This window comes from Centrocercus urophasianus, unplaced genomic scaffold (assembly GCF_019232065.1).
Source record: "Centrocercus urophasianus isolate 14NV4802_14NV808 unplaced genomic scaffold, USGS_Curo_1.0 seq_10, whole genome shotgun sequence".
Lineage (NCBI taxonomy): Eukaryota > Metazoa > Chordata > Aves > Galliformes > Phasianidae > Centrocercus > Centrocercus urophasianus.
The window spans coordinates 86,944,882-86,967,469 of record NW_024884142.1 but is presented as its reverse complement, the minus strand read 5'-3'; the positions used below and the strand labels follow the sequence as shown (position 1 = coordinate 86,967,469).

At 46.2% G+C, this 22,588-nt stretch overlaps 1 protein-coding gene and 1 long non-coding RNA gene across 2 annotated transcripts in view; one reads left to right on the top strand and one right to left on the bottom strand.

Moving 5' to 3' along the window:
• Positions 1-9,075: 9,075 nt before the first annotated feature.
• Positions 9,076-14,594, bottom strand: LOC122164137. Its single transcript, XR_006170134.1, has 2 exons — positions 14,536-14,594; positions 9,076-9,238 (listed from the first exon to the last, which is right to left on the bottom strand). It is a non-coding gene; the product is annotated as an uncharacterized LOC122164137 (long non-coding RNA).
• Positions 14,595-15,091: 497 nt separating this feature from the next.
• The window catches only part of PARP1 (poly(ADP-ribose) polymerase 1), a 28,369-nt gene continuing 20,872 nt past the window's right edge, over positions 15,092-22,588 (top strand). The window contains exons 1-4 of the mRNA XM_042819024.1: positions 15,092-15,234; positions 16,087-16,249; positions 16,931-17,049; positions 18,092-18,306. Of these exons, the coding sequence (XP_042674958.1) occupies positions 15,115-15,234; positions 16,087-16,249; positions 16,931-17,049; positions 18,092-18,306 (617 nt within the window). The 5' untranslated portion in view covers positions 15,092-15,114. The remainder of the gene's footprint in view (positions 15,235-16,086; positions 16,250-16,930; positions 17,050-18,091; positions 18,307-22,588) is intronic.

Genomic DNA, 22,588 nt, shown 5'->3' with positions numbered 1-22,588 from the left:
AAAAAATAGCTTTTATCTCAACTCTTAAATTCTACCTTATTTTTCCACCCAATTCTCTCCCTCATTCTACTTGTGAGGGGGAAAGTGTGGTGCTGAGCTGCCGCTGGGTTAAACTAGAACCATCCTACCAGTAGAGCATCTAACAGCTGCTTTCTGTAGTGATAGGTTTTGCAAGGAGCAAAACAGTGTTGTTAACAACTCTGTAGCCCTGTAGGTTTGTAGCCTGGCACAGCAAAGATAAAAGCCAAGTGCAGACAAGGCAGGAAAGTCATACCTTCTGCTGGAAACAAGCACAGATGGCAGCAATGCAATTGAAAGTACTCCAGGGCTCACTCCTGATCCAATGGACTGTTTGGAACAGAAGAGGTAGCAATCCATGGCATATCCTTGGCCTCCTGTCAAGAAATGATTGATTATCAGAGCTGTGCTGATGGGCCGTGACCATCTAAGAGCCCTCACACATTAGGCTCTGCATCAACTTTCAGCCACTTCCAATCAGAATTTCGTTTAAGGTGCAGAATTTCTTTTTAGGCTACTCCTGATCACTCTGGTTTTGTTTGATTCTTAAGCATCCTTTTCCAAGTTACTCACTTTTTTGGTCATTTTTTTCCACCAGCCCAAACACAAAAGGGCTTACAACTTGCAATGAAGTTTGCCAGGTTGTTTCTTCCAATGTTTTGCTTGCAACATGCTCTGTCTTTAACTGTTTGCTGGCAGCTGTACAGAGGTGGAAGATCTTGCAGGCTTGATATTGACTACATTATGAGACTGCCTTTCTGTGCAATTTAAACCAATCAAGGAAGGGTGTGCCGAGTAGGCTTCTGCAAATTGCTCTTCCACTTGCTATAAGCAAGCAGTTCCTCGAAATGCTGTATCTTGTCTTCTTCTAAAAGATCTTTATTCCAACAGCTGCAGGCTTCTCACAAGGCTTTCTGGAGTTATTCAGAGGCAAGGAAGGCAACGTTTAGGCCAGCAGATTTTCTGAACAGACTCTCAACACCATCAGCAGGGGAGCTGAGCACAAAAGCACCGGGCAGCTGAAAGGCGTGCTGACCTCTGTAGTGTGGTGACTGAAAGAGGGGAGAGGATCAGGCAGGAGTGGGTTGGTGCTTACTGGTTCTGCAGCAGCTGTGTCAGGAGACACTAGGGTGTCCTGGTCAGCCTCACTGGAGGAATAGTACTAAATTCATCTTTGTCCCATGCTTTCTCTTTCCCATGCGGCCTGTGAAAGGGCATCCCCTAATGTTGTGCTTGCTTCCTTACAGCTGCAGGTGCTATTGCTGCACAAAACAGGTATGACAGTGATTTTTCCAGGAACAAACACTTCCTTTGTGGGGGAAAGGGAGAGGTGGAAACACAATTCAGAAAGTAAAAAAAATTATTCATTAGTACTTCTGAATAGTTAACTAGTACCCAAGATTAGTTCATGTGAGTGTAACTTCCAGCCTTAATTGACTCACAGTAACAATGAAACAGGAATAAACCAACAGGATTCATCAGTGTAGCTGAGATCTGAGCCCTCCATAGCTTCCTTCTCAGCCATCTGGGTGTAAGACCAGCAGAAAAATCAATAGTGAGAGAGCTCTCCTTTCCCACTCGTCCCCTGTGCACAGAAGGTGGGCATGAACCAAGCACACCATGACAGCTCAGGTATGAGCAGTATTACAGGGTGTAATTACTGCTCTCAAGGGTAAGCTGAGCCTCTGCACTGACAAAACAAGGAGCTTAGGGATATTAGTCTTCACTGTAAATACCTCAGTTGAATATAGAAGTTATATGGGAGGAATTTTCACAGAGAGCCTTTCCCTAAGCATGTGTTTTCCAAAACATATTTTCCCAGTGGTCCTTGCCACAGTGCATCCCTATGAATGCAGAGCTGTTACTTCCTAAATCCCTTTGTGCTAGAGCTAAGGGATGCTGAACGAAGCTTGTAGGGAATGGATTTCTTAGATATACAAGGTGTATATGTGTGCAGTATGAGTAAGCTTCTGTAGGTTTATTACCTAACCCAACAATTGCATATTCTGAGGAACTAAGCAGGGAGTAGGCTGCAGAAACTTGCTTGGCACAGGTGTGCTGAAACAGGTGGAGGGTCTGCATGCCCAGCAGGATATTTTTTGTGTTTCTATGGTTATCTGGTGGCCAAAATAAATCAAATACACTTCTTGCAGATAAATATCTAAAGTAGATGATGTATTTTATGGCTGTCAGATTCAGATGGCTTGTTAAATTTAGAGATGATAGATTTATAGCCCAGAAGGGATTATTACAGCGTAAGCAGAGACCACAGACTTCCCGCTCTCATTTCTGTGTTTGCTTTCTTTAGTGCTATCCTTGTTCTCCCTTGAGGGATGAGGCTTTTGTGCACAGCCCCAACATAAGCAGAGATATGCATGCCTTGGGCATGCCCAGCATAATGTCAGAAGATCCAAGGTCCCTGCTCTAGCCCACTTCCAATTAACTTTCTTCCTTCTTAAGCATAATCTAGTTTTCCTCACATCTACTGGTGAAACGTGTATCTCCCATTGCCATAGCCCTTTCCTGGTCTCCTCTACTTTATTTAGCATTCAGATTTCAGCCACTTTTTTAATTGCAGACCTAGTACTTGATGCAGTGCCTGTTCAGTGGGGTGAAATGAGGCACGAGATGGTAGCTGCAGTGCATATGCTGTCATAACTGTTGCTCTGTTGCAGGCTACACAGCCCCTACTTGTTCTGTATCTGCTTTTCCTTTAGCACTGTTTCCACCATACTTTGATGGGATAAGAAACTGATTGAAATGTACCAAACCGTATCATCTTGAGTGCTCAGAAAAATCCCCGCAGTTGGTGGGTGGCTGTGGGGGAGGGAGTGATTGATGCAAAATGTCCCCTCTCCCCAGGAGATCTTTCTCCCCCACGCCCATAATCCTACCACTTTGTACTTATATAATATTGTCATCTTATGTGGCACATATGCCATTGATCTGTCACCAGCAGAAAACTCCATTAGAACTTGGAGCAGGAGGCTAAGCTGGGCTGTCTTGACCTCTGTGGCTGCTGCATGGTGGGCTTGTGGCCTCTTTGCACTGAGAGATCCTACTGATTTTTTTTTTTTTTTTTTTTTTTTTTTTTTCTCCTTACCTACTGAGTTGAAGATTCATTGACAGACCGTATTAATTTATTAATGGAATCTTATCTAATGATCAAACTGTTTCCAATTAACAAAGAAAAATCCTGTGCAAGGGCATAATATGCTGTTCAGCAAGGAAACTAAAAGCCCTGACCCGGGGCAGCATTTCTAGGAGTACAGACAGAGGCAGCCTGCAAACACTGTAGATGTTCCTCTGATCTTGCCTCAAGGCAGCTGAGGGGCTGATCAGCCCAAATACATCCAGCAAAAGCCTTATATTTATGTAGCAGCAGTGGGACTATTAAATCACAACAGTGCCCCAGGGCTGGGATCTGACAGGGTAAGCGGAGGGTGTACTGAATGGGAGCATGCAAGGGGTGGTGAGGACGAAGAAAGGAAGTGTGCAGTCACTGTACAACAGGTCAGGGCTGGAAGGGAGAATTAATTCTTGCCTGCTGTTCAGTTTAGTGCAACACCACTGAATTTCAAATAATTTCAGAGAATTTATTGGATAAGAGTACATTGGACTACCAGGAATGGAAACATTTCATTTTAAAATGAGCAGATGATTCTGCTAAGCCAGGCTAATCTTGGTGCTGAGGAAAATGTACCTCGGATACACTGGAGGCCTTGGTGAAGTAGCACAGGGGACTAATTGGTCTTTCTGACCTTAATGGTTCTATAAGATCACCTACTCTGTCCATCAGCCTGCGTCTGTGGGCTTTATACCATGTCCCTCAGTACCATATCTACCCTTTTCTTGAACCCTTCCAGCAACGGTGACTCCAGCACCTCCCTGGGCAGCTCGTGCCAATGTATAACCTCTCTTTCTGTGAAGAAATTTCTCCCTACATCCAGCCAGTCATTGATCTCTGGCAGCTGCTCAACAAGCTCACCTCTTAGTTTTCTATCTCCCTTCCTGGATTGTTAGGGTTCCTTGCTCTGACGTGTATTATTCATCTATTCTATTGAGGTTAGCCCATAACTATCAGAAACACCAGGTCTCTATGAAATCAGCCTGCTTTTAAGCAGGAATTCCTCTCTGCTCCAGCACCACTCCCTGCTGTGCTGGAGCTATTCTTACACCCATTTGCACACACAAAGCATGCGCTGCTCATGTTCCTCCCAGCAGGCCCCAGAGGGCAGCAGGAACAGCTGTGTGCCAACTGCCCACAGCCTCCACATCCTGAGTGCATCCCCTCCTCCAAACCTCCAGCACACAATTTCACTGTGTGACTATGCAGCATGTCACATCATCATATCCAGTACGTGCTTTAGTGAGTCTGGTATATTTCTTGTGTGAGGCTACTGTCTGTGAACCTTTCTCCTTCCCTCCCTCCTTTACAGAATTTTGGATCTGGCCTTTACCTGTGAGGCAGCATCTCTTCAGATTAATTTTTTTCCCCACAATACAACAGGGTGCTCAGCACTTGCACTGGATGATGAATGAGAAATTTCCTTCTTGGTTAATGTAAGTTTATTCTTTCTTTCCCCTTGAGCTTTACTCTCTCATTAGACGTGATGAATTGCAGTGGTAACCAATTTTCAGATGCATAGCATTTGATACAAAGAGGAATCAAAATGTTGGGATGTAGCTGTAGGTTAGCAAAAGGCTATTTGGCTGTCACACAATGACTGTAATGTTGCTCCTCTAAGGCTATCAGTGTGCCAGCACTTGTGTGCACTGGATATCCTGTGTGGGCACACTTGGATTTCTTTCACCTCTAGTCCTGTTCAAGTTGTACTTGTCCTTAACATTCTGTGAGCTAGGCATACTTTACTGATACAAATTTGTAAATACAAATTCAAAGTACATCTAGGCTAACATGTAATGTTTGATTTAAGAGTAAATTCAGGAGCAAGACTCAACAGTGAAGCAAAGATGCACTGTGAATTTGGATTTTTAAGGCACAGCACTGACACCTTTTGCATGAGTTCCTATATCCAGAGTAGCAGATCCCAGCTGTTCTCAGGAGCTTCCTCCTAACATTAGGTGATAATTACATCCTCTTGACATTTCAAATGCTTATACCAAAAAAATGTAGTCATCTTTTGACTTCTAGACTAGGAATAGAGGAAAAAAAAAATCCGAAAATCTGTTTAGAAACATACTGTAGAATCATAAAATGGCTGGGGTTGCAAGGAACCACAAAGATCATTCAATTGTAATGATCTTTTGTGGACAGGATTGCCAACCACTGAATCAGGCACTAGATCAGATTGCTCAGAGCCTCATCCAACATGGTCTTGAACACCTTCAGGGATAACTTCTATTAGTCTACCCTCTAATGTACAAAGACATGTTTTCAGAGCTTGTAGCTTCTCTTCTGCTGAGCTGTGGGAACCACAAGGCATATCATGTGTTAGAGGAATCCCACCCAGGGATGAGGCAGTCCCACTCTGCTCTCAGCGTTCACAGGATGCAGCTCCCACTGAAGCCATACTAAAGCAATATTTTTAACATGACTTGGAAGAACTGTCATCTCTTCCTCAACTGTCAGATGAGAGTTGGGTGTTTGGTTTTTTTTTTTTTTTTTTTTTTTTTTTTTTTAGCAATTAGCTGCATTCAAATGTTCTTGGTGTGATTTGCATGGACAGCAAATGGTTTAATCAATTAGCAGGAAGGGTCAGCTAATCCTCTGGACAAAAGCAATGCTCTCTGTCTTCAAGGCAGATGGAAACCTCCACACTTTGCAGTACAGACTGACTTGCTGGTTTCAGGAGGGGCCATGTTATCCATGGCACTTCACAGAACTAACACTTCTCCCTTGAGGAAGTCTTACACTAGCTATTAGGCTACCATGGAGTGGCAGGAAGCTCTGATATAGGTGGCAGTCTAGTATGATCACTGCCTCAAAATGGCCCTGATTCTGCTCATATTTGAGTTGCTACTGCACGAGGCACATGCTTTCACTTTAAGCCTGCAGTCAGGGGGCTTGAGCAGACGCTCAAAATTAAACAAGTTGTTCAACAGATTTGTTATAAGTCCTCCATTTGCTTCCCAGCATTTAGTATGCAAAGCAATTTGAGTATGTCTCTTGCTTGATCTGCAAAGCTGGGGAATTATGCAGCTGGGAAAAAAGTGCAAAATATTAATTGCTGGCAATTGGCACCTCTCCTTGATTTCTGCACAGGAGCAAGCCTCAAGCCTGCCAGCTGCAGCACTTCTCTGAATGAGGTGTGAGGCTATTGGAGGCAATGGCTGCTGGATGTGGCTGCCCCATAGCCCAGAGCCTTGCAGGAAGGGCTAAAGGGGAAAATCTCTCTTCAGGCATAAAATCGCCTATACTTGCAGAGCTGCACCAAGACAAGTCTTTTTCTGCCTCTTGGAGGGGAGGGAAGCATGGTCTGCCTTTTCTGTCTCTTGACAAGCATCTGTGTGAGTCAAGATTTCCTCTGCAAGCCAATGTAGGAACTTTAATGCCTGACATTAAATATTCATTTTCAAAGCTGCATTCAACTGGAAAAAAAGTCAATTAGCGTCTCTTGCAAGGGGAAGAAAAAAAAGTCTATTAGCTAAAGTGGTGACATTTCCTTTTGATAGAAAGCTGGTGTTTCCAAGAGTCTGAGATAAAGGCTAACAGGCAGTAATCAAAGAATGCATGAACTAGGCCTTATGCAATATCTCTTCCATCTGTTCAGCACAGATCCATGTGATCCTTACCATTAAGCACTGAGATTTCACTTCATCCTACAAAAGAAATCTCTTGCAATACGTGAGGAGTGTTATGTCAAGGCCACAATCTTTCTGCCTGGACTTATGGGCACATTCCCCCATAGCTGAGCTAAAATGAAATGTAAAGCTTGTCTTGGCCAAGTGTAAAACTAGTCACCAGTCATAAAAGTAGAACTGAGAGGGTCTTGGCTTCAGTTAGGGTAGTTAACTTTCATCACTGTAGCTGATGTAGTGCTGTATTTTAGACTTACTATGAGAATAATTGAGATAGTGCAGTGATGATTAGCTGTTGCTGAGCAGTGCTTGCACAGAGTCAAAGATTTGGGCAAGGATCTGCCCAGCCAGTGAGGAGATGGGATAGAACAGCACCAGGATAGCTGACCCAGACTGTCCAAAGGGATGTCCTGTACCATATGACACCACGCTCAGCAATGATACTGAGACGGTTGTTTGGGGGTAGCTAGCTTTGCTCAGGGACTGGCTGGGCATCAGTTGGTTGGTGAGCAATGGCACTGTGTATCACTCATTTTTGTGTTTTTTGTTTCCTTTTATTTCTTATTAACTGATTGTTATCTCAACACCTGTTTCTTTTTTTTTTTTCCTGATTCTTTCTCCCATCTTTTCGCCCAGAGAGGGAGTGAACTGGTGTGTGGTGCTGAGCTGCCTGCCAACTAATGCACAGCATAGAGCTTGAGAAGGCACTGGACCCTTGCACTCATGTTTGTCTAAAAGATGTGTGGAAAATGCTACGTTGCATCTCAGATGCTGGGCTGGAACTGAGTTTTCCTGGAGAAGTCTGACCATCTGGAGAAGTAGAACCTCTTGTCTCATTGCCAGTAGTGATGCTTTGATTATGCTTGTTAAGTGCGGACAGATAAAGCATTGACCACTGCACCCAGTCATTATGGCTTTGTGTGTTTTTGTTTTGTTTTTTTTTTTTTTTTTTGCTTTTTTTCCTAAAAGCAGAGCTGCTTGCAAAACAAATGGAAGAAATTGCCTTCATTGGGCTTCCCTCCTCACCCCTCAATGAGAACCTCTGGAGTTGTACCATGCAGCTCCATTGCTTCATGCAGCAGTGCTCTGGCTGTGAGTTCCAGTAATCTGACTACCCAGTGAGTATTTTTTTCTAATGTTCTTCAGAGAAAACACTAATTAGCCTCAATCAAAAGTAAAGAATCTGATGCTTCATCCTCTGGCACTGCATGTTCCTTGATTGAAAAGAGACAAGCTGGTATTTGTGTCTTTCCTCTGTAGAGGAGACAACTCAATGAGAGAACAGGTTTTGCTGGGAGTCAGAAAGTTGTACAGAACTGCTGAGGCCAGGGGCAAGGGGAAGGGAAATGGTTGCAATTTTGGCCTCCCTTCAGAGCAGGCACTGCATAACCTTTATGGGCATGCTGTCTGTTTTTAGCTTTGGGGTGGGGGGGAAAAGGATGGGGTGAGGAACCTTTCACAGATCTTTATCAGCCTCCACCACACCGCATTCCGAGCTTGGAAACGCAGGCATCCATGCTTGTATTCACTCAAATTGAAAGGGATTTTTCTACATAGTTCCACATAAAAATGATCTCACACTCATTCCTTTTCTTACAATGTGAACTCGCAAAATGATGAACAGGCTCGATTCCTGTGAAGGTCAGTACATGTGCTCACTACCAGCAGGATTTGTTCCCTTTGCTTTATGCCTGTGTAAGTAGTTTATGATTCTGTCTCCTTAGCTAACATATTAAAATGCCATATTGTTCCATTTGTTCTTCACCAGGAACATGAGAATTACCACTCCTTCAAGCAAGTGTGGAAATGATTCCTTTTTTTTTCTTTCCTGTTAATGGGCTTATGAATCTAATGGACTTCATAAAAGTGTCAGAGATTGGTGCAGATGAAAAGGGACCACTGCAGACCTCTACTCAAATTGAGTCCAGCAACAGTTTGCTCAGGGCCTTGTACAGCTAGTTTTGAATATCTCCAAGGATATAGTTCTCACAACCTCCCTGGGCACTCCAACATTTTGTGATAGTCAAATCTGAGATGGTCATTTGTTTTTCTGGTTGGATTTCATGTGTGCTATTAAGAACAGATTATTAGTACAGATTCCCATAAAACTGGTTGCTATAATGCGTGAAAACGAAAGATAGAGTAATGGGCTATAATCCTGTCAAAGTTTTATGGCTTCAAGGTCAGCTCTGAATTTGGCTCATTATGTTGGTCACCTGACGGCACTGACAGAAATGCAGAGTCATGAGAGTGACATCTGTGAAACAAGAGACTTAAAGAACTGAAAGCAAGATGTCTCTTGGGAGCTGTATTCTTAAGTATCTGTAGAACTGTAGCAAGGCTCTTCTCTTGCTAAAGCTCACGCTTTCAGTTGCTTGTACCATCTTGACTTCTCTGCAGAGGCAGCAGGCAGTTGTAGAGATCAACGAGGTCCCCCCTCAGCATCCTCTTCACCAGACTTAAAAAAACAAACAAACAAACAAAAAAAAACAATTATCTCAGTCACTCCTCATAACGCTTATTTTCTAGTCCCTTCACCTGCCTCATTGCTCTTCCATGTGGCTGGGATAACTGCTAGTAAATAAAAATGACTTTGTTTTCCCCCCAGGCCATCACTGACACCTGCCCTTGCAGTCTGTGCCCCCCACACACCAAGCATTGCAGACCAGCACAACCATATCTGAACTCCCTCTAAGCAGCTGCGTGCTCACAAGGATTGTCGAGTATCTGCTGGGGCTGCTTTGCACCAACGTCCTCCTGGCCAGGGTACTGTGAGCTCCAACGTGTCAAGTAGCCAAGATGGAGCAGCAGTGTGAAAGATGCACTATATGAGAGCTGTTATAAACCAAAGTGCTGCTATATGTATTTTTTACTTTGTCCCAAGAAGCATACACTGTCATCTTTTGGTCTATTTTGGTTCCTGAGGATGTGAATAGAATTATGACGCAGGGTAACTAATTAAGACTAGTTGCAGGATGATTAAATTAAGCAGCAATTTTGTTTGGAAGAACCATGAGCATTTCATGCCTTAGATAAGTGATTTCCATATGCTTTCCCTTGGCTAGGAAATGCAAGTTGCTTGCTACATCCCTGCTGACTTTGGTTGCTGAATTCTTGATGTTAGAGATAATGAAAACTATCATATCCCATGCTCTCCTACAGACTTTCTGTTCAATGTGGAGTCTGAGCATTTCCTCCCATCAGCAGTAATGATAATGGGTCTCACTTAATGAGCAGTCACTAAGATAAATGTACGCATGACAACAAATCAGCTTACATGTATCCCTATAGCTATGGATGCAACCCTGAAAGAAAATTACCACAGGACCCCAGAATCTCTCCTGCTGGTCTTCGATTTCTTGGTCCCTTAATGAAAAAGGAGGATTATCACCTCAGTCAGGAGTGATCCCTGCAACTGGCTCATTCTTTAAAGAGATGCTGTAAAGAAGGGCCGTGCTTTCCAAAAGCAGTTTCTGAAATGTAACTGTAGACCACAGGATTGCATTGATGCAGCAGCTTGGCTATGACCTGAGGAGGCTGAGAATAGCACTGGGGCCTCTGCCAAAACTGAGCCTCATCTCTCGGGCATGCAGGGATAACTCTCTTATTCAGACAGAGCAAAAGCAGGACAAGGCAAACTACCTGTAAACAAGCAACAATGTGCAAATGTGGAGCCATCCACTTTGATAAATGCTGTAATGGTATCCCTGCAGCAGCTGCTGCTTCCAGTGCATCTGTGCAGGCAAGAGCTGCTTGTCCTCTGCATCACCCCTACAGTGCCAAACCATGGTCAGCAGTGTTGCAGGAAGTCAGGGCCACACGATCTCACCACAGGTCACTTAAAGTTGGTTTTATCTGTAAGTAGCTCCTGTCAGCCTTAACATGTGCAAAGCCTTATGGAAGAAGTACCTGGTCTCAGCCCATCTGCAGAGAGGATGTGTTCCCTTTGCAGCACCAAACAGAATGGCCAGCTCTGGCTGCATGCATCCTTAGCACAGTGATCATATGCTCCCCTCTCACTCAACAGGAGGTCAGCATGCCATGGAATAAGACATGGGTGGCAAAACTTGCCCTTGACTGCCCTCATGCCATTTTTCTTGGCATAAGGGGACTTCAGTTTCCAGGGTTGCTAATCCACTGTAAAGTTCACCTCATAGCTGGAGGGAGAGCTGCAGCTTTACTTAGAATCGACATATTGCTGGGAAATGTGTTGCTTTTGGCTAATGTATTTATCAATGAGTTGTTACTCTTGTTTCTTTCTCTAATTTATATCATTGCTGCACGGCACACTTTAACTCTCTGGTGTGCTTTGTGCAGTTTGTCTACAAGCACAGAGCAGATGAATGCAACCTGATAATAGCTGGTTTGCACTCATTAGAGCAGCACTGGAGGGTTTGCACTCAGTGCAGACAATGTTTTGAGATTAGGAAAGCAGAGATCAGGGCTCTTGGGGTCTGCTTCCAGCCCTCCCTCTCTGTCTGGTCATTACCAATTACACACTGTGTAAATGGGATCTTAACCAGATCCCTGAAAAAATGTGAGACATCTGAATTAAGTGGCTTAATTTGTTTTGGTAGATTTGTGAATACATCAGATGCCCAGAAAGGTTTGTGTCTGAAGGCAACTGGGAATGAGGCAGAGCCTATAAGGGAGGCAATGAGGATGTGGCTGCCAGCATAACAAGAGTCACCTCCTCACCAAGGGCCAAGTGTGGTGAATTATGGGGTATCTTCCACTTCCACTGCTCATTAGTTGCACTTATGAATTAGTGGAATTTGCCATGTAATGGATGCTCAAAGGACAGAAATAAAATCCTGCTGCTCACCTGGGCAGAACTGCAGAGTATCTGGACAAATGTAAGTCCAGCCTTCGCCTGATAAAAAGAGGTGGTGGAATAAAGTCATAGAATCATTAAAGTTGGAGAAGACCACCAGGATCATTGTATGCAACCATCACCACCTGGTGAAAAAAGGTGCTTGGGAACTCAAGTGGGGACACAAGCTTCTGAAGAGCATCCAAATAAAAAAGCAGATGGCCCAGGAAAGAGTCTTCCATAGTTTTGCCCAGGGCTGACCAAATGGATGCAGGATGACCCAGATTAGGAGACCTGCATTCTGCTTTTTGCCCGGAGATGGTTTTCCTGCTCATGTCAACAGGCAGCAGAAATCAAGGAAGGGCCACAGGTGCCCACTTGGCCAGTGCTCATCCACCTCCAGCTCACCACGCTGAGCATCTCAAAGGAAGGCTCCCTAGCAAGACTTACAATCATGTCTTCCTTCTATTATGTCTCCTTGTGATCATCATTAATTAGATATGAATTTAACCTTCAAAGTCCAATGTGTTACATCCCTTTTAATGTTTGCAATTAGGAGAACTCTAATTTTTCAGCATTGCTTTGCCGCAACACCTGCCTCTGGCTGTAGACTCCGTGGTTTAATTAACCTGCCATAAGAACAAATTTCCTCTTACCCTTTTTTAATTTCCCACTCTCTAATTTCATCAAATAGTCATTTGTGTCTCAGTTGCCACATGGGGACTGTAAAACAAGGATGGTAGCACAGTATTTCTACCTGGGGGTAATGTCAGTGCAAATAACCTCAGTTCCTAGCAAGCATTCAGATGCTAACTATGGTGAGTACTGTGGCTGTGCTGAGCTCTCTGATATAGACCTTAGACTGTGATCTTCCCCAAATGTGCAAGTCACACCCCTGTTACGTTGCCACTGAATTACTGACATGAGGCTGCTCAGTGAAGTTCTCAGTTGGTTTGAAGTATTGCTTCTCCTCCACCAACCACTCCTTCCTCGCCTCTTCCCACATCCATTTTCCCATGCATCTGGAATGCTAAAAAAACAGAAGCTTATTTAAAGAAGCTTTCTAAAAAGGGGGGAAAGCATCAGAGCTGCTTCCCAGAGAGTTCTGTGTTGGACTGTCATGCAAAATTGTTCAGGACTGCTGAGGAGGAATCACAGATCCATTAAGGTTGGAAAAGAGCACTAGGAGCATCATATCCAACCATTAATGTGTGACCACTAACCAAGTCTCTCAGTGCCAGTCAGCTCTAGGCATCAAAACCCCACCCTTGCACAGGAGCCACGGTAGGAGATACATTCTCTCCCAGACAGTAGGATAATCCCTTTCATTTCTTCTGTGGCAAGACAACATGACACTCAGATGTGGGTGCATAGTTTTGCATCCCATTCCCATTGGAGTGGTCTGGGAGTTGATCACTTGCACAAAAAGAGAAGGCGCATCTGAGTCATAGTCACTTGTTGCATCTAGTCAGCTGCCTAAATGCAAACAGGGTCATACCAGCTATAGCAACTGTGTGCAGCACCATGGAAGAAACAAATCATTCATATGGACAGGATAACATAGCTCTGAAAGGGTTTTTTGTACAAATTTCTCAATTAGTGCTAAATTGTCTCCCCCGGCAACAAATCCAGACCTGAGTAAGAACTGTTCTGGCTCCCCTACAGGATATATACAGTAGTGTTCCAACATTTTCTCACTCTGTATGAGATGCTTCACAGGGTGAAAAACTTGTCAGAAGGCATCTTTGCATATCTAAGAAATGGAGATCAGTGCAGCACAGTATGGAGGATTTAGTGCTCAAGGCACTGTCAGCACAATGCAAGGGGAAGCACTTGGTCCTGTTTCAACAGGGAGCTGTGTTATGGCTTCCTGGGACCTGCACTTGCAGAATGCAGGTAGCAAGTTTGATTCAGTTCTGCTCTGGTTTTCAGAGGAATCTAGTGAAAAATGGCCCCGAAGTCAAAATGTAATTCTGCTGGGGATGCCATAAAGTGTGGGCGGAATTCCTATATAATCACATGACTCCAGATAGGGAGGCTTTAAGGATCCTGATATTTACGATGAAGCCTGCAGATCAGCCCTAACAACTGGATGCCGTTCCTCACCTACACTGCTGTGCACAATGCAGGGAGCCCATATGTGATACATATTTTTTCTTCATACTTCTTCTATTTCATACTTTTCCTGGCAAGTACCAGCAGTCAGTACTGGACATAAACAAAACTTAGCTCTGAGAATCTGGAGGCTCTAGCCTGCTGTGGTTACAGAGAGGGGAAACAAACCACAGGTCTCGTGTGCCTTTGTGTCACTTGTCATCCAGCAGGATCCCAAAAGTCAGCAGCCCACTGACACTGGTCTGTTGTTAGAAAGGGATGTGGAGAGCCTGTGTGGAACCATAAAAATCTTACTCTAACTGCTGCTGCAGCTTGTTGTAAAACTCAGCAGCCAAACTCTGAGGCTTCTGAAGTATTGAATTTACTTCAACGTATGATCCCCTGGGAAAATGGCCTTGCAGGCACCACTTCTCAATGCCGCCAGAGCATCCACTGGTTTGTAACAAAGCACAGCATCCACAGTGCTGTCAGCGTCACTGAGGGCCCTGGATGAGTCCTCGCTCACTGGTCCCTCGCTGCCTTGTAAGAGGGAAACGGATATGTTACGATCCACACATCAGGCTTCAGACACAGAGATGCAGAGTGAGATGAGGCTTCGGAGAGCAACAGATTTATGATGGGAATTAACGTGACGTGGGCACTACAATACCACAAATCAAGGAGACACTGTAAGAAATCACATTGCTACGCAGTTAGAATCGTAGCAGTGTAATGCTTTGTGTAGACAGCCTTACTTCAAGTCTGATCCTTTCAAGCACCGCATTTGAGTTTATTCCTGCAGAAGAACCTCCTATCCTCTTTTAAAAAGAAAATCCACTCAAGCCTACCTCGAATGCCGTTAATTTAGTGGCCCGAGTGGGAGGGAACACCAACAGGGAGACGTTCCTCCTTTGCAGGAACCCTGTAAAGAAATACCGTATAAACAGAAAGTATTTTCAGAGGCGCTGGACACATTCGTGGAAGAAGAATTCCCCCAAGGGTAATGGTATGCAGGAAGTCCCCGAGCCACAAATCTCGGAGTGGCCATCAAAGGAACAGAAAAACACTCGGCGACGGGTTGCGCGAACTTCAGCGCCCCGCAGCGCCGTTCCCCAGCGAGGCTGTACTGCCAGCGCCCCCTGCTGGCGCTACAGGCTATCACCTCTGAGGTGAGAGGGACGCAGAAGGCCCCGCCCCCAGCACCTCCCACGTGACCGCCGCTCCCCGCCCCCTCCATTGATACCCCGCTCCGCACCGGAAGGTTCCAGGCGCCGCCAGACATGGCGAGTCGCTGCCCGAGCGTCGGATGGCGGCCGTGCGCTGGGGCGGGCAGGGTGCTCGGCGCTCGGCTAGCGCTGCCTGCGGCGGGCGCGCGGCGCGGCTCGGCGCGCCTGGGCTCGGGGTGAGGGGCTCGGCGCTCGGCGGCGATGGCGGAGACGGCGGACAAACCGTACCGCGCGGAATACGCCAAGAGCGGGCGGGCGTCGTGCAAGAAGTGCGGCGAGAGCATCGCCAAGGACTCGCTGCGCCTGGCCCTCATGGTGCAGGTACGGCGCTGCCCCGGGGCTCGGCTGTATTGCCGGGGGCCCCCGTTGTGGTCGTCCCGCGGGGCTTCGGCCTCACGGCGCCGCGGGGCGCCCGCAATCTAGCCCGGGGGGAGGCAGGGAGCGTGGCGCCCACCCCGCGCGGGGCGCCCGATGGAGCGGAGCGGCGACGCACGTGGCCCCGCTTCCTCTGCCTTTTGTCTGCGGGATGCGGCGCCGCGCTGCCGGGCTCGGCCGGGCCACGCTCTGCGCTTGTATCGTAGTGCCAGGTACGCGCAGAACCACGGGACGGTTTGGGTCGGGAGGGATGCTGGCCGGCAGTGGGCGGGGCCGCCCCCCGTCTGCTCGGGCTGCCCGGGGCCGCGTCCGACGCTCCTCCAGGTATGGGCCGCCCGCAACTTCTCCGTATGGCCTCGGGCGCACGGAGCGGCTCGCTGCGGTGCCGCGGGGTAGGCGTGCGCTCGACCAGAGAGCCACGCTGGAAGCAGCGGTGGCCGAGCGCCGGATGTCATTAACGCCGCCGTTGTTTGTGCGCGGTGTTTGGTGCCGAACCGCCTTTCCGTTCTCTCCGCTGGGTGTCGAAGCGCTGCCGGGTTCTGACCCGGCGGCTCGAAGTCGGCCTACCACAGCTCCGTCGGCGGGGCGGGGTGCTGCAGAGCTGCAGGGTTTGCGCTGTGGTGCTGCCCTGCTGGAGGCTGTGGTGTTCCCTTGGCGTCGTGGGGGCTCTGTGTCACGTTTGTGGTCTTTATGGAGCGGGGCCAGTGGCTGGCGTTTACCCAAATACTCTTCATTTCCCCCTCACCCCACTCACTTGAATCTCAACTGCTGCACCTCAGCCTTGTGTGTTTTTTCTAGTCGCCCATGTTTGATGGCAAAGTCCCTCACTGGCACCACTACAGCTGCTTCTGGAAGCGAGCGCGCATTGTGTCCCACACGGACATCGATGGCTTCCCTGAGCTCCGCTGGGAGGACCAGGAGAAAATCAAGAAGGCCATTGAAACCGGAGGCCCTGGAGGAGGTAAGCAGAGCTGTCCTGGTGTCCAGAGCTGGAACCGTGCTCTGTCTTCTCAGGCTGTTGTTAGAGTTACTTAGTGGCCGTGTCCCTGTGGCAAACGGTGTCAGAAGAGTTGCTGTGGTTTGTCCAGTCTCCAGAGCCAGGGTGCAAGCACTGTGATTCAGACCAGTTTTAAAGCAGAAGGGGAAGGGGGGGAAGTGGAAGAAGGCCAAGGCAGTCGGCAGACATTTTGCCAAATATTTTTTGTTATAAATACTGTATCTTGTTTTCAGTTCTTTGGTATTAATACTCTTTTGGCATGCAATACTTACTATGTTGCCACTGCAGAACGTGTTTGTGGTAGCTCTATAGAGCCGTTAGGTGATTAACTGAGCCAGGAAGAAATGGGGTGATCTAAGTACAGAGCAGACCAAACCCAATGAATGACTGTGTAAACCAGATGCTTGTGCAGTTTCAGAATGATGACTGCCTGATGAAGTGTATTAATAATTAAAAAAAAAAAAAAGAAAAAAGGAAGTTATCACTTTGAAAGAGGAAGAGGATTTTTATTTTGAGAGGGGCTCTGTTTTGAAGCAGAACACAGGTTTATTAATCTAGACTGCTGACAATCCGAAACAGATGGGGAAAAAACAAAAAAGGAGGGAGGGTGCCTTTTAAAGCTCTGTATTTACTTTTCCTCTCCAGGAAAAGGAGGGGACCAGGAAGGAGGTGGCAAAGCTGAGAAGAGCCTAACTGACTTTGCTGCAGAGTATGCCAAGTCTAATAGGAGTACGTGCAAAGGCTGTGAGCAGAAAATAGAAAAGGTAAAAAGCTTCTCTTTAGTTCTCCATCTCATCCATCTGTTCTCCCACCAGTCTCAGTTCAAACAGAAGCTTCCCTAACTGCATCCTGATGTCCTGCACTTGGAAGGCAGTTGTAGAGTTTCTTTTCTTGGTCTGAGAAGCAGCCGTGTCAGAAGACTGATGTAAAGATGTCCCTCAGGCACTGGAGCCTGGACTTCAGATCTGCTGATGCTTCCTTCTTCCTGGACATTACAGCAGACTGAAATGTTGCTTGCCAGCGTGCTTGGTTAGAATAGAAGTGTGAAAGAGCCACCGCTAACTGTGTCATCTGCTTGTTCAGACACTGCAGAGATGTCAGCCTCTTTCTTTGTTTCTATGCATCAGATAAAAACAGCAGTACACCTAATTAATGATAATGCCCCATATTTCAGCTTGTCTTGTTGCTCTACTTTTAGAGACAATTTGCAAAGTGAAGCTGTGAGCCTCTGGTAGGTGAGAATAGAGCTGCCAGTTCTGTGCAGTTGGTGAGGGCCATGTGACAATGCTGGTATACTTGTGTCTGCAGAAATATTGCTGGCTGGGGTGTAGACAATCCCTTATTGGAGCATGAGGCATTGCAGTCTAAAAGCACTTAAGTCAAATAATTATTTGGGCATCTGAAAAGTAATTTGCAGAGGATGAGATTGTAGTAAAGATTGACTGATAAGGACATAAAGTCAGCTTTCAGAGTCCCCTCCGTGTGGCTTGGTGGTGTGATCTTTGCTTATTCCGGTTAACTGGCAGGGAGTTGGAGGTGTAAAGACTACAGAATTATCTGTTTCAAGTGTTCTTTTTTCAACAGAAAGTTACTTAATAGGCTGTTTTTCCAACCTAGGACAAGGTATTAGTGAAAGCAGCAGAGCTGTAAGGAAAGGGTTTGGACAATAGTTGTAGGCTTTGGTGGAGGAACTATTGGCATTTAGCAGGTGTGCAGGAAGCATCATGTTGGTAATGAGCTTACTAACATCCTGCTCCTCCCAGTACAGCCTAACAATTGCTGTTGTGTCTTTTTATCCTGCCCCAGGGCCAGATTCGGATTTCCAAGAAGATGGTGCATCCTGAAAAACCGCAGCTGGGGATGATCGATAACTGGTACCACCCGGACTGCTTTGTGAGCCGCCGGGCAGAGCTGGGCTTCCTCCCGGCGTATGGGGCCACCCAGCTCCTGGGTTTCAGCATCTTGAAAGCTGAAGATAAAGAAACTCTGAAGAAGCAACTACCAGCCACCAAGACAGAAGGGTATGTGGAGGGTGCAGCAAATTGTGTGATTTCAAGGAACAGTTACTTGCCTTCGTATACGTTTGTGATGAACGTGTTGTGGCATTGTTATCAGTCTTAAAAGAATAGTGCTTGTAAGAGGATGTGGTCGTCCAGTGGCATTAGGGCAGGTGACAGCAGGCTGATTCCCCATCCCTGGGAGGCTGCAGTCTGCTTATCCATGTGACTGCCCTGAGGAAAGGCTGAGTCTGGCAGCTGTGACTTAACGGACTGATGTGGGGTTTTCAGCCGTAAATATTATGCATGTGATAGAAATGGATATGGGCTCTGCACTCATTGTGCGATGCTGTTATCAGCCTTGGTTTCTCTGACCTAACCACTTGTTACAGAATTGATTTGACATCTACACGTTGCTGATCTGTGATATGCAGAGTCTGATAACAGTGCTTATTGCCTGGGTGGTGCTTACACTTGGATGCTTTTGTTTGCTGAACCTTTTATGATATTCAGTTGAAATTTTATTGCTTTGTGTTGAAATTTTGAATGGAGGCTCTTAACAGAAGTTGAACTGATAGAGAGCCCTTCCATGTGGCTTGCTAGTTTTGGTTGATCTTTCTCAGTTAATGAAGGCTTTTGTGTCTGAAGTGACTTTGCCTAGCATCACATTTGTTAACACAAGCCAATGTTGCATTTTTCCCTTGAAGGAGGAAGCATAAAGTATCACTGGGTTCTACAAACAGGAGTAGTGTTGTCTTGTAAGGTGTTGGGCTTCTCTGTGTACTTCCTGGACTGAATTCAGCAATACTTCTGCAAGGAGTCACTGTGAATCTGCCTAGTGAGACTGACATCGGGTTCTGAAAAGATGCAGTCAAATCTGTGCAGTCTTTGTCAGTTTTGTTCCTGTGTAAGTGTGGGGCTGATTGGCGTGGTTCAGAGCTTCTGAGTATCAGCGTTGTTTTTGATTATAGATAAAGGAGTAGAGCTTGTATAAATTGATCTGCATATTAAGAGGCTGCCACTCAGCTTATGTGCTTGATTCTTGGTTGGCAAGCAGTTGTTCCAGAAGTGTTCAGCAGAAGTGCAGATGCTGTGGGGAAGGTTCTGCAGTGTCATGCAGATACTTTTCCATGGGTCCATATGCTGATGTTCAGCCCTGTCCCCTGAGCTGCTGGAGGCTGGGACCCTTCAGCCTGTGCTGCGCTATCTGGGACTGCTCTCCTTTCGTATAGTAGGGACCTTCTTTCTGCGTGCATTGCAGGATATAGATAGGAGTATTAAGTTTTTACGTATTTGCAGCTTATTGCATTCCACTTCATCCTGGGGCAGTGAATGAGTTTAATAAGGTTATTGGTAACTTTCTCCCATGTCTTCAGCAAAGCTCTGGAGATTCGACTGGTTTTTGTTTGTTTGTTTTTTCTTGTGGGTTTTGGTTTTTTTTTGGTTTTTTTGTCTGCCCTGACTCTGCTTTTCTGGGCTACTCTCTGTGATGATATTCAAAATATGAAAGCTTTGCAAAGATAGGCTACAGGACAGTTTGCCAAGTCACTGTGTAAATAGAAGTCTAGAATTGCATTGGAAAAAAGCGTGGTGATGTAGGGTAATGTGGACCAGGACCTTATGCCAGAAAAACAGTAGGAAATGCCACCTTTCCTGCTTCCACAAAGCACTGCATGAACAAGCCTCTTGCCTGTGAGAGTGCTGACTGGCTCTCGTGAGCCATCACCTTTCTTCTGCCATTTGGGCTGTGTGTTGACCTGAGGGTATTAAGGATGAATTGGCGAATAGACCATCTGTCTCAGAGCTAACTGAGTGAGTGGGAGTGTAAATAAGTGGAATGAGTGGAGTGACCGTGCTTCCTACCTGGGGATTGTCTGCCAAGTACAGAGTTCTGAAGAAGCCAAGAAAAAGCTGGGGGGGAAATCCAGAAGCTTGAATGAGGTGCAGCTGTCTCCATTGTTTAGCTTGTGCGTTCCATCAGATAACTGGTATTAATGACAGAAATTGCAGCTTCTTGCAGAAACAATATCAGAGCATCTGCTGTAGGTGAGATTCTGAAAGTGATCTTCAGTTATCTCTACTTGTGCTGCATCCGAATTGCATCCAGTCAGCTGTTTTGCAGTTTGAATATGACATACCCAAATTCATCTGCTGCTTCTGCACGTCTGGCCTGTGCTCAGCAGAGACACTCTGACTGGAGCTGCTGTCAGCCCTTTGCATAAGAGCAGTGATGTCACATACGTGTTGCAGGTGAGTGAAACTGAGGCATTGAGCAATGCTACCAAGAATAGGATGGAAAAATCTCTTCCCTCTGAAGGACAAAAATGAGAAGACTTCCTGCAAGGATCCTAGCTTCTTTCATTGGTCATTGCTGGATGACACATGCAGTCCTCCCCTGCATGGAACTGCTGCTCAGTACGGTAGCAAAGCCTCATTCTGGAGGTGTTGTCAGGCAGCACACAATTAGCTACAGATTATCTGAAGCAGAGGGTAAGTAGTCGTGTCAGCAACAATCTGCAAGTCCTTTACGGAGTGAGGAAGGGGGTTCCATTTCCTTCCTATATCAGGTGCTTGCTTTATCCAAGGTTACTGTCCTTACGTCTTTGTTTTCATTCTTATGAGAACATGAAAAACGGAATAGATGGGAAAGAAGGGCCAGTTGGGAGTGGACCAGTTCACCTTCCTCATCATCTTTTTTAAAGCTGGAATGGATCTTGTAGTTCTGTATCTTCCAGGGAGGTGAGAAGTGTTCTGTTTTGTCTGGTCAGTGCCAGTCTTCTAAGCAAACTGTTGGACTGTACCTGTTTAGTGCATAGACTTTCCCTTCCCCAGCAGGAGAAAGACTGTATGCAGCAGCACAGTGACTGGTCCCAGTGATGGCAGGTAAAAAGAGTGTCAACGAGTGTCTGCTTTGTTAGTTTTTTGTAAAATTTGTGACTTTAGACAGATGGAAGATGAATTCACTTTTGTCCATCCCTTCTTGAAGCTGTATAAAACAACAATTGGTGTTTGCTTTAAGTATTGGGCATAGACAGGGACAGAAGAGAAGGCAAGAAACTTGCAGCTATATACCTCTCTGCAGTCAGTATGATCCCCTCGCACTGCAGTTTGGCTGGAGCAGGTATGACAGCTGTTGGGTACACGCAAAGCAGCCTACTGTCCCCCCCTCTGAGAAACTGTCAGAGATACAAATCCCTTCTGGGACTTGGATGGTTTCCCTTGGTCCAGGGGCTTCCCAGCAGGGTGACTGCCTTCCAGTGCTTTGGCTTTCCTCCTTTTGGAGGCAAGTTGCTACGCAGCCATCAGCCTTGGCTTGCTGGAGGCACCCTGGCTCTCAGCCTGCCAAGGAGAGACACTGCAGATGCACAGTGTTTGGGCACCCATCCTAAATATTTGCATGATGAAGCCCTCTGGCTTGGGAAGGTACAGCAATGTGTGCATTGTGTTCATGCTGGTGTGTTTTTCCCTGATTGTTCTGTCTGTCTGTGATTTGGTTAAGCTTCCAGGAGCTGTGATTTGCATGGTGAGCACTTTGTGTTTGGTGCTGCAGTGATCAGTGGATGCTCTAGGCTTGTACCTTGTGGAGCCTGCAGCCAAACGCAGAAGAGCGCTCTTGTGTGGCTTGGGGACCTTTGGAAGCATGGCTGTGCTTTGACTGCATCCAGTCCTGCCTTGCTGTTTCTGGTCTTTGCCATTTAGGAAACAGTATTGTGAATGGAAGAGCAATTGAGAATGTTAACTTTGATCTACCCAACAGCCACAGCTTATGCATACTTTTAAGTCTGTCTGATGTTTTTAAATGATTGTAACTCTTTGACAGAGTCTGACAGTGCAGTGGAACATCCAAGCTGTGCTCATGCTCTACCTCAATTTCCAGGCCCATCCTGCCCCAAATGGGGTAAAATTTCATTTTATTTCCTCGTGATGAGAACATGCACTGAGTGATTTATTGTTACTGATACAGGCAGACCAAGGGGGTGGCGTGGCTCTGGAAACCTGAATGTTCTTATGAGGTCTCATCATTCAGAATCCTGCAAAAATCCCTGGCTTTTGTTTGGCTTTCTCTTTTTTCTAGTCTTTCCTGTGTGAAGTTTCCTGTACCTTCTCCATGCACATCTGTAATGGTTCAGCTAATAACAGTAAATTTCCTCACACAAAGCTGCACAATAGTACATCATGTAACCATAGTCAGCCTGGGAATACTTTGCAGGCAGGAACTTCTTCCCATCTGGTTTCAAAAATCTGACTCAATTCCAGTCTGAAGGGGAACTAGCTGGGAAGTGTCTGTTTTCCCTGCGGTACCCTA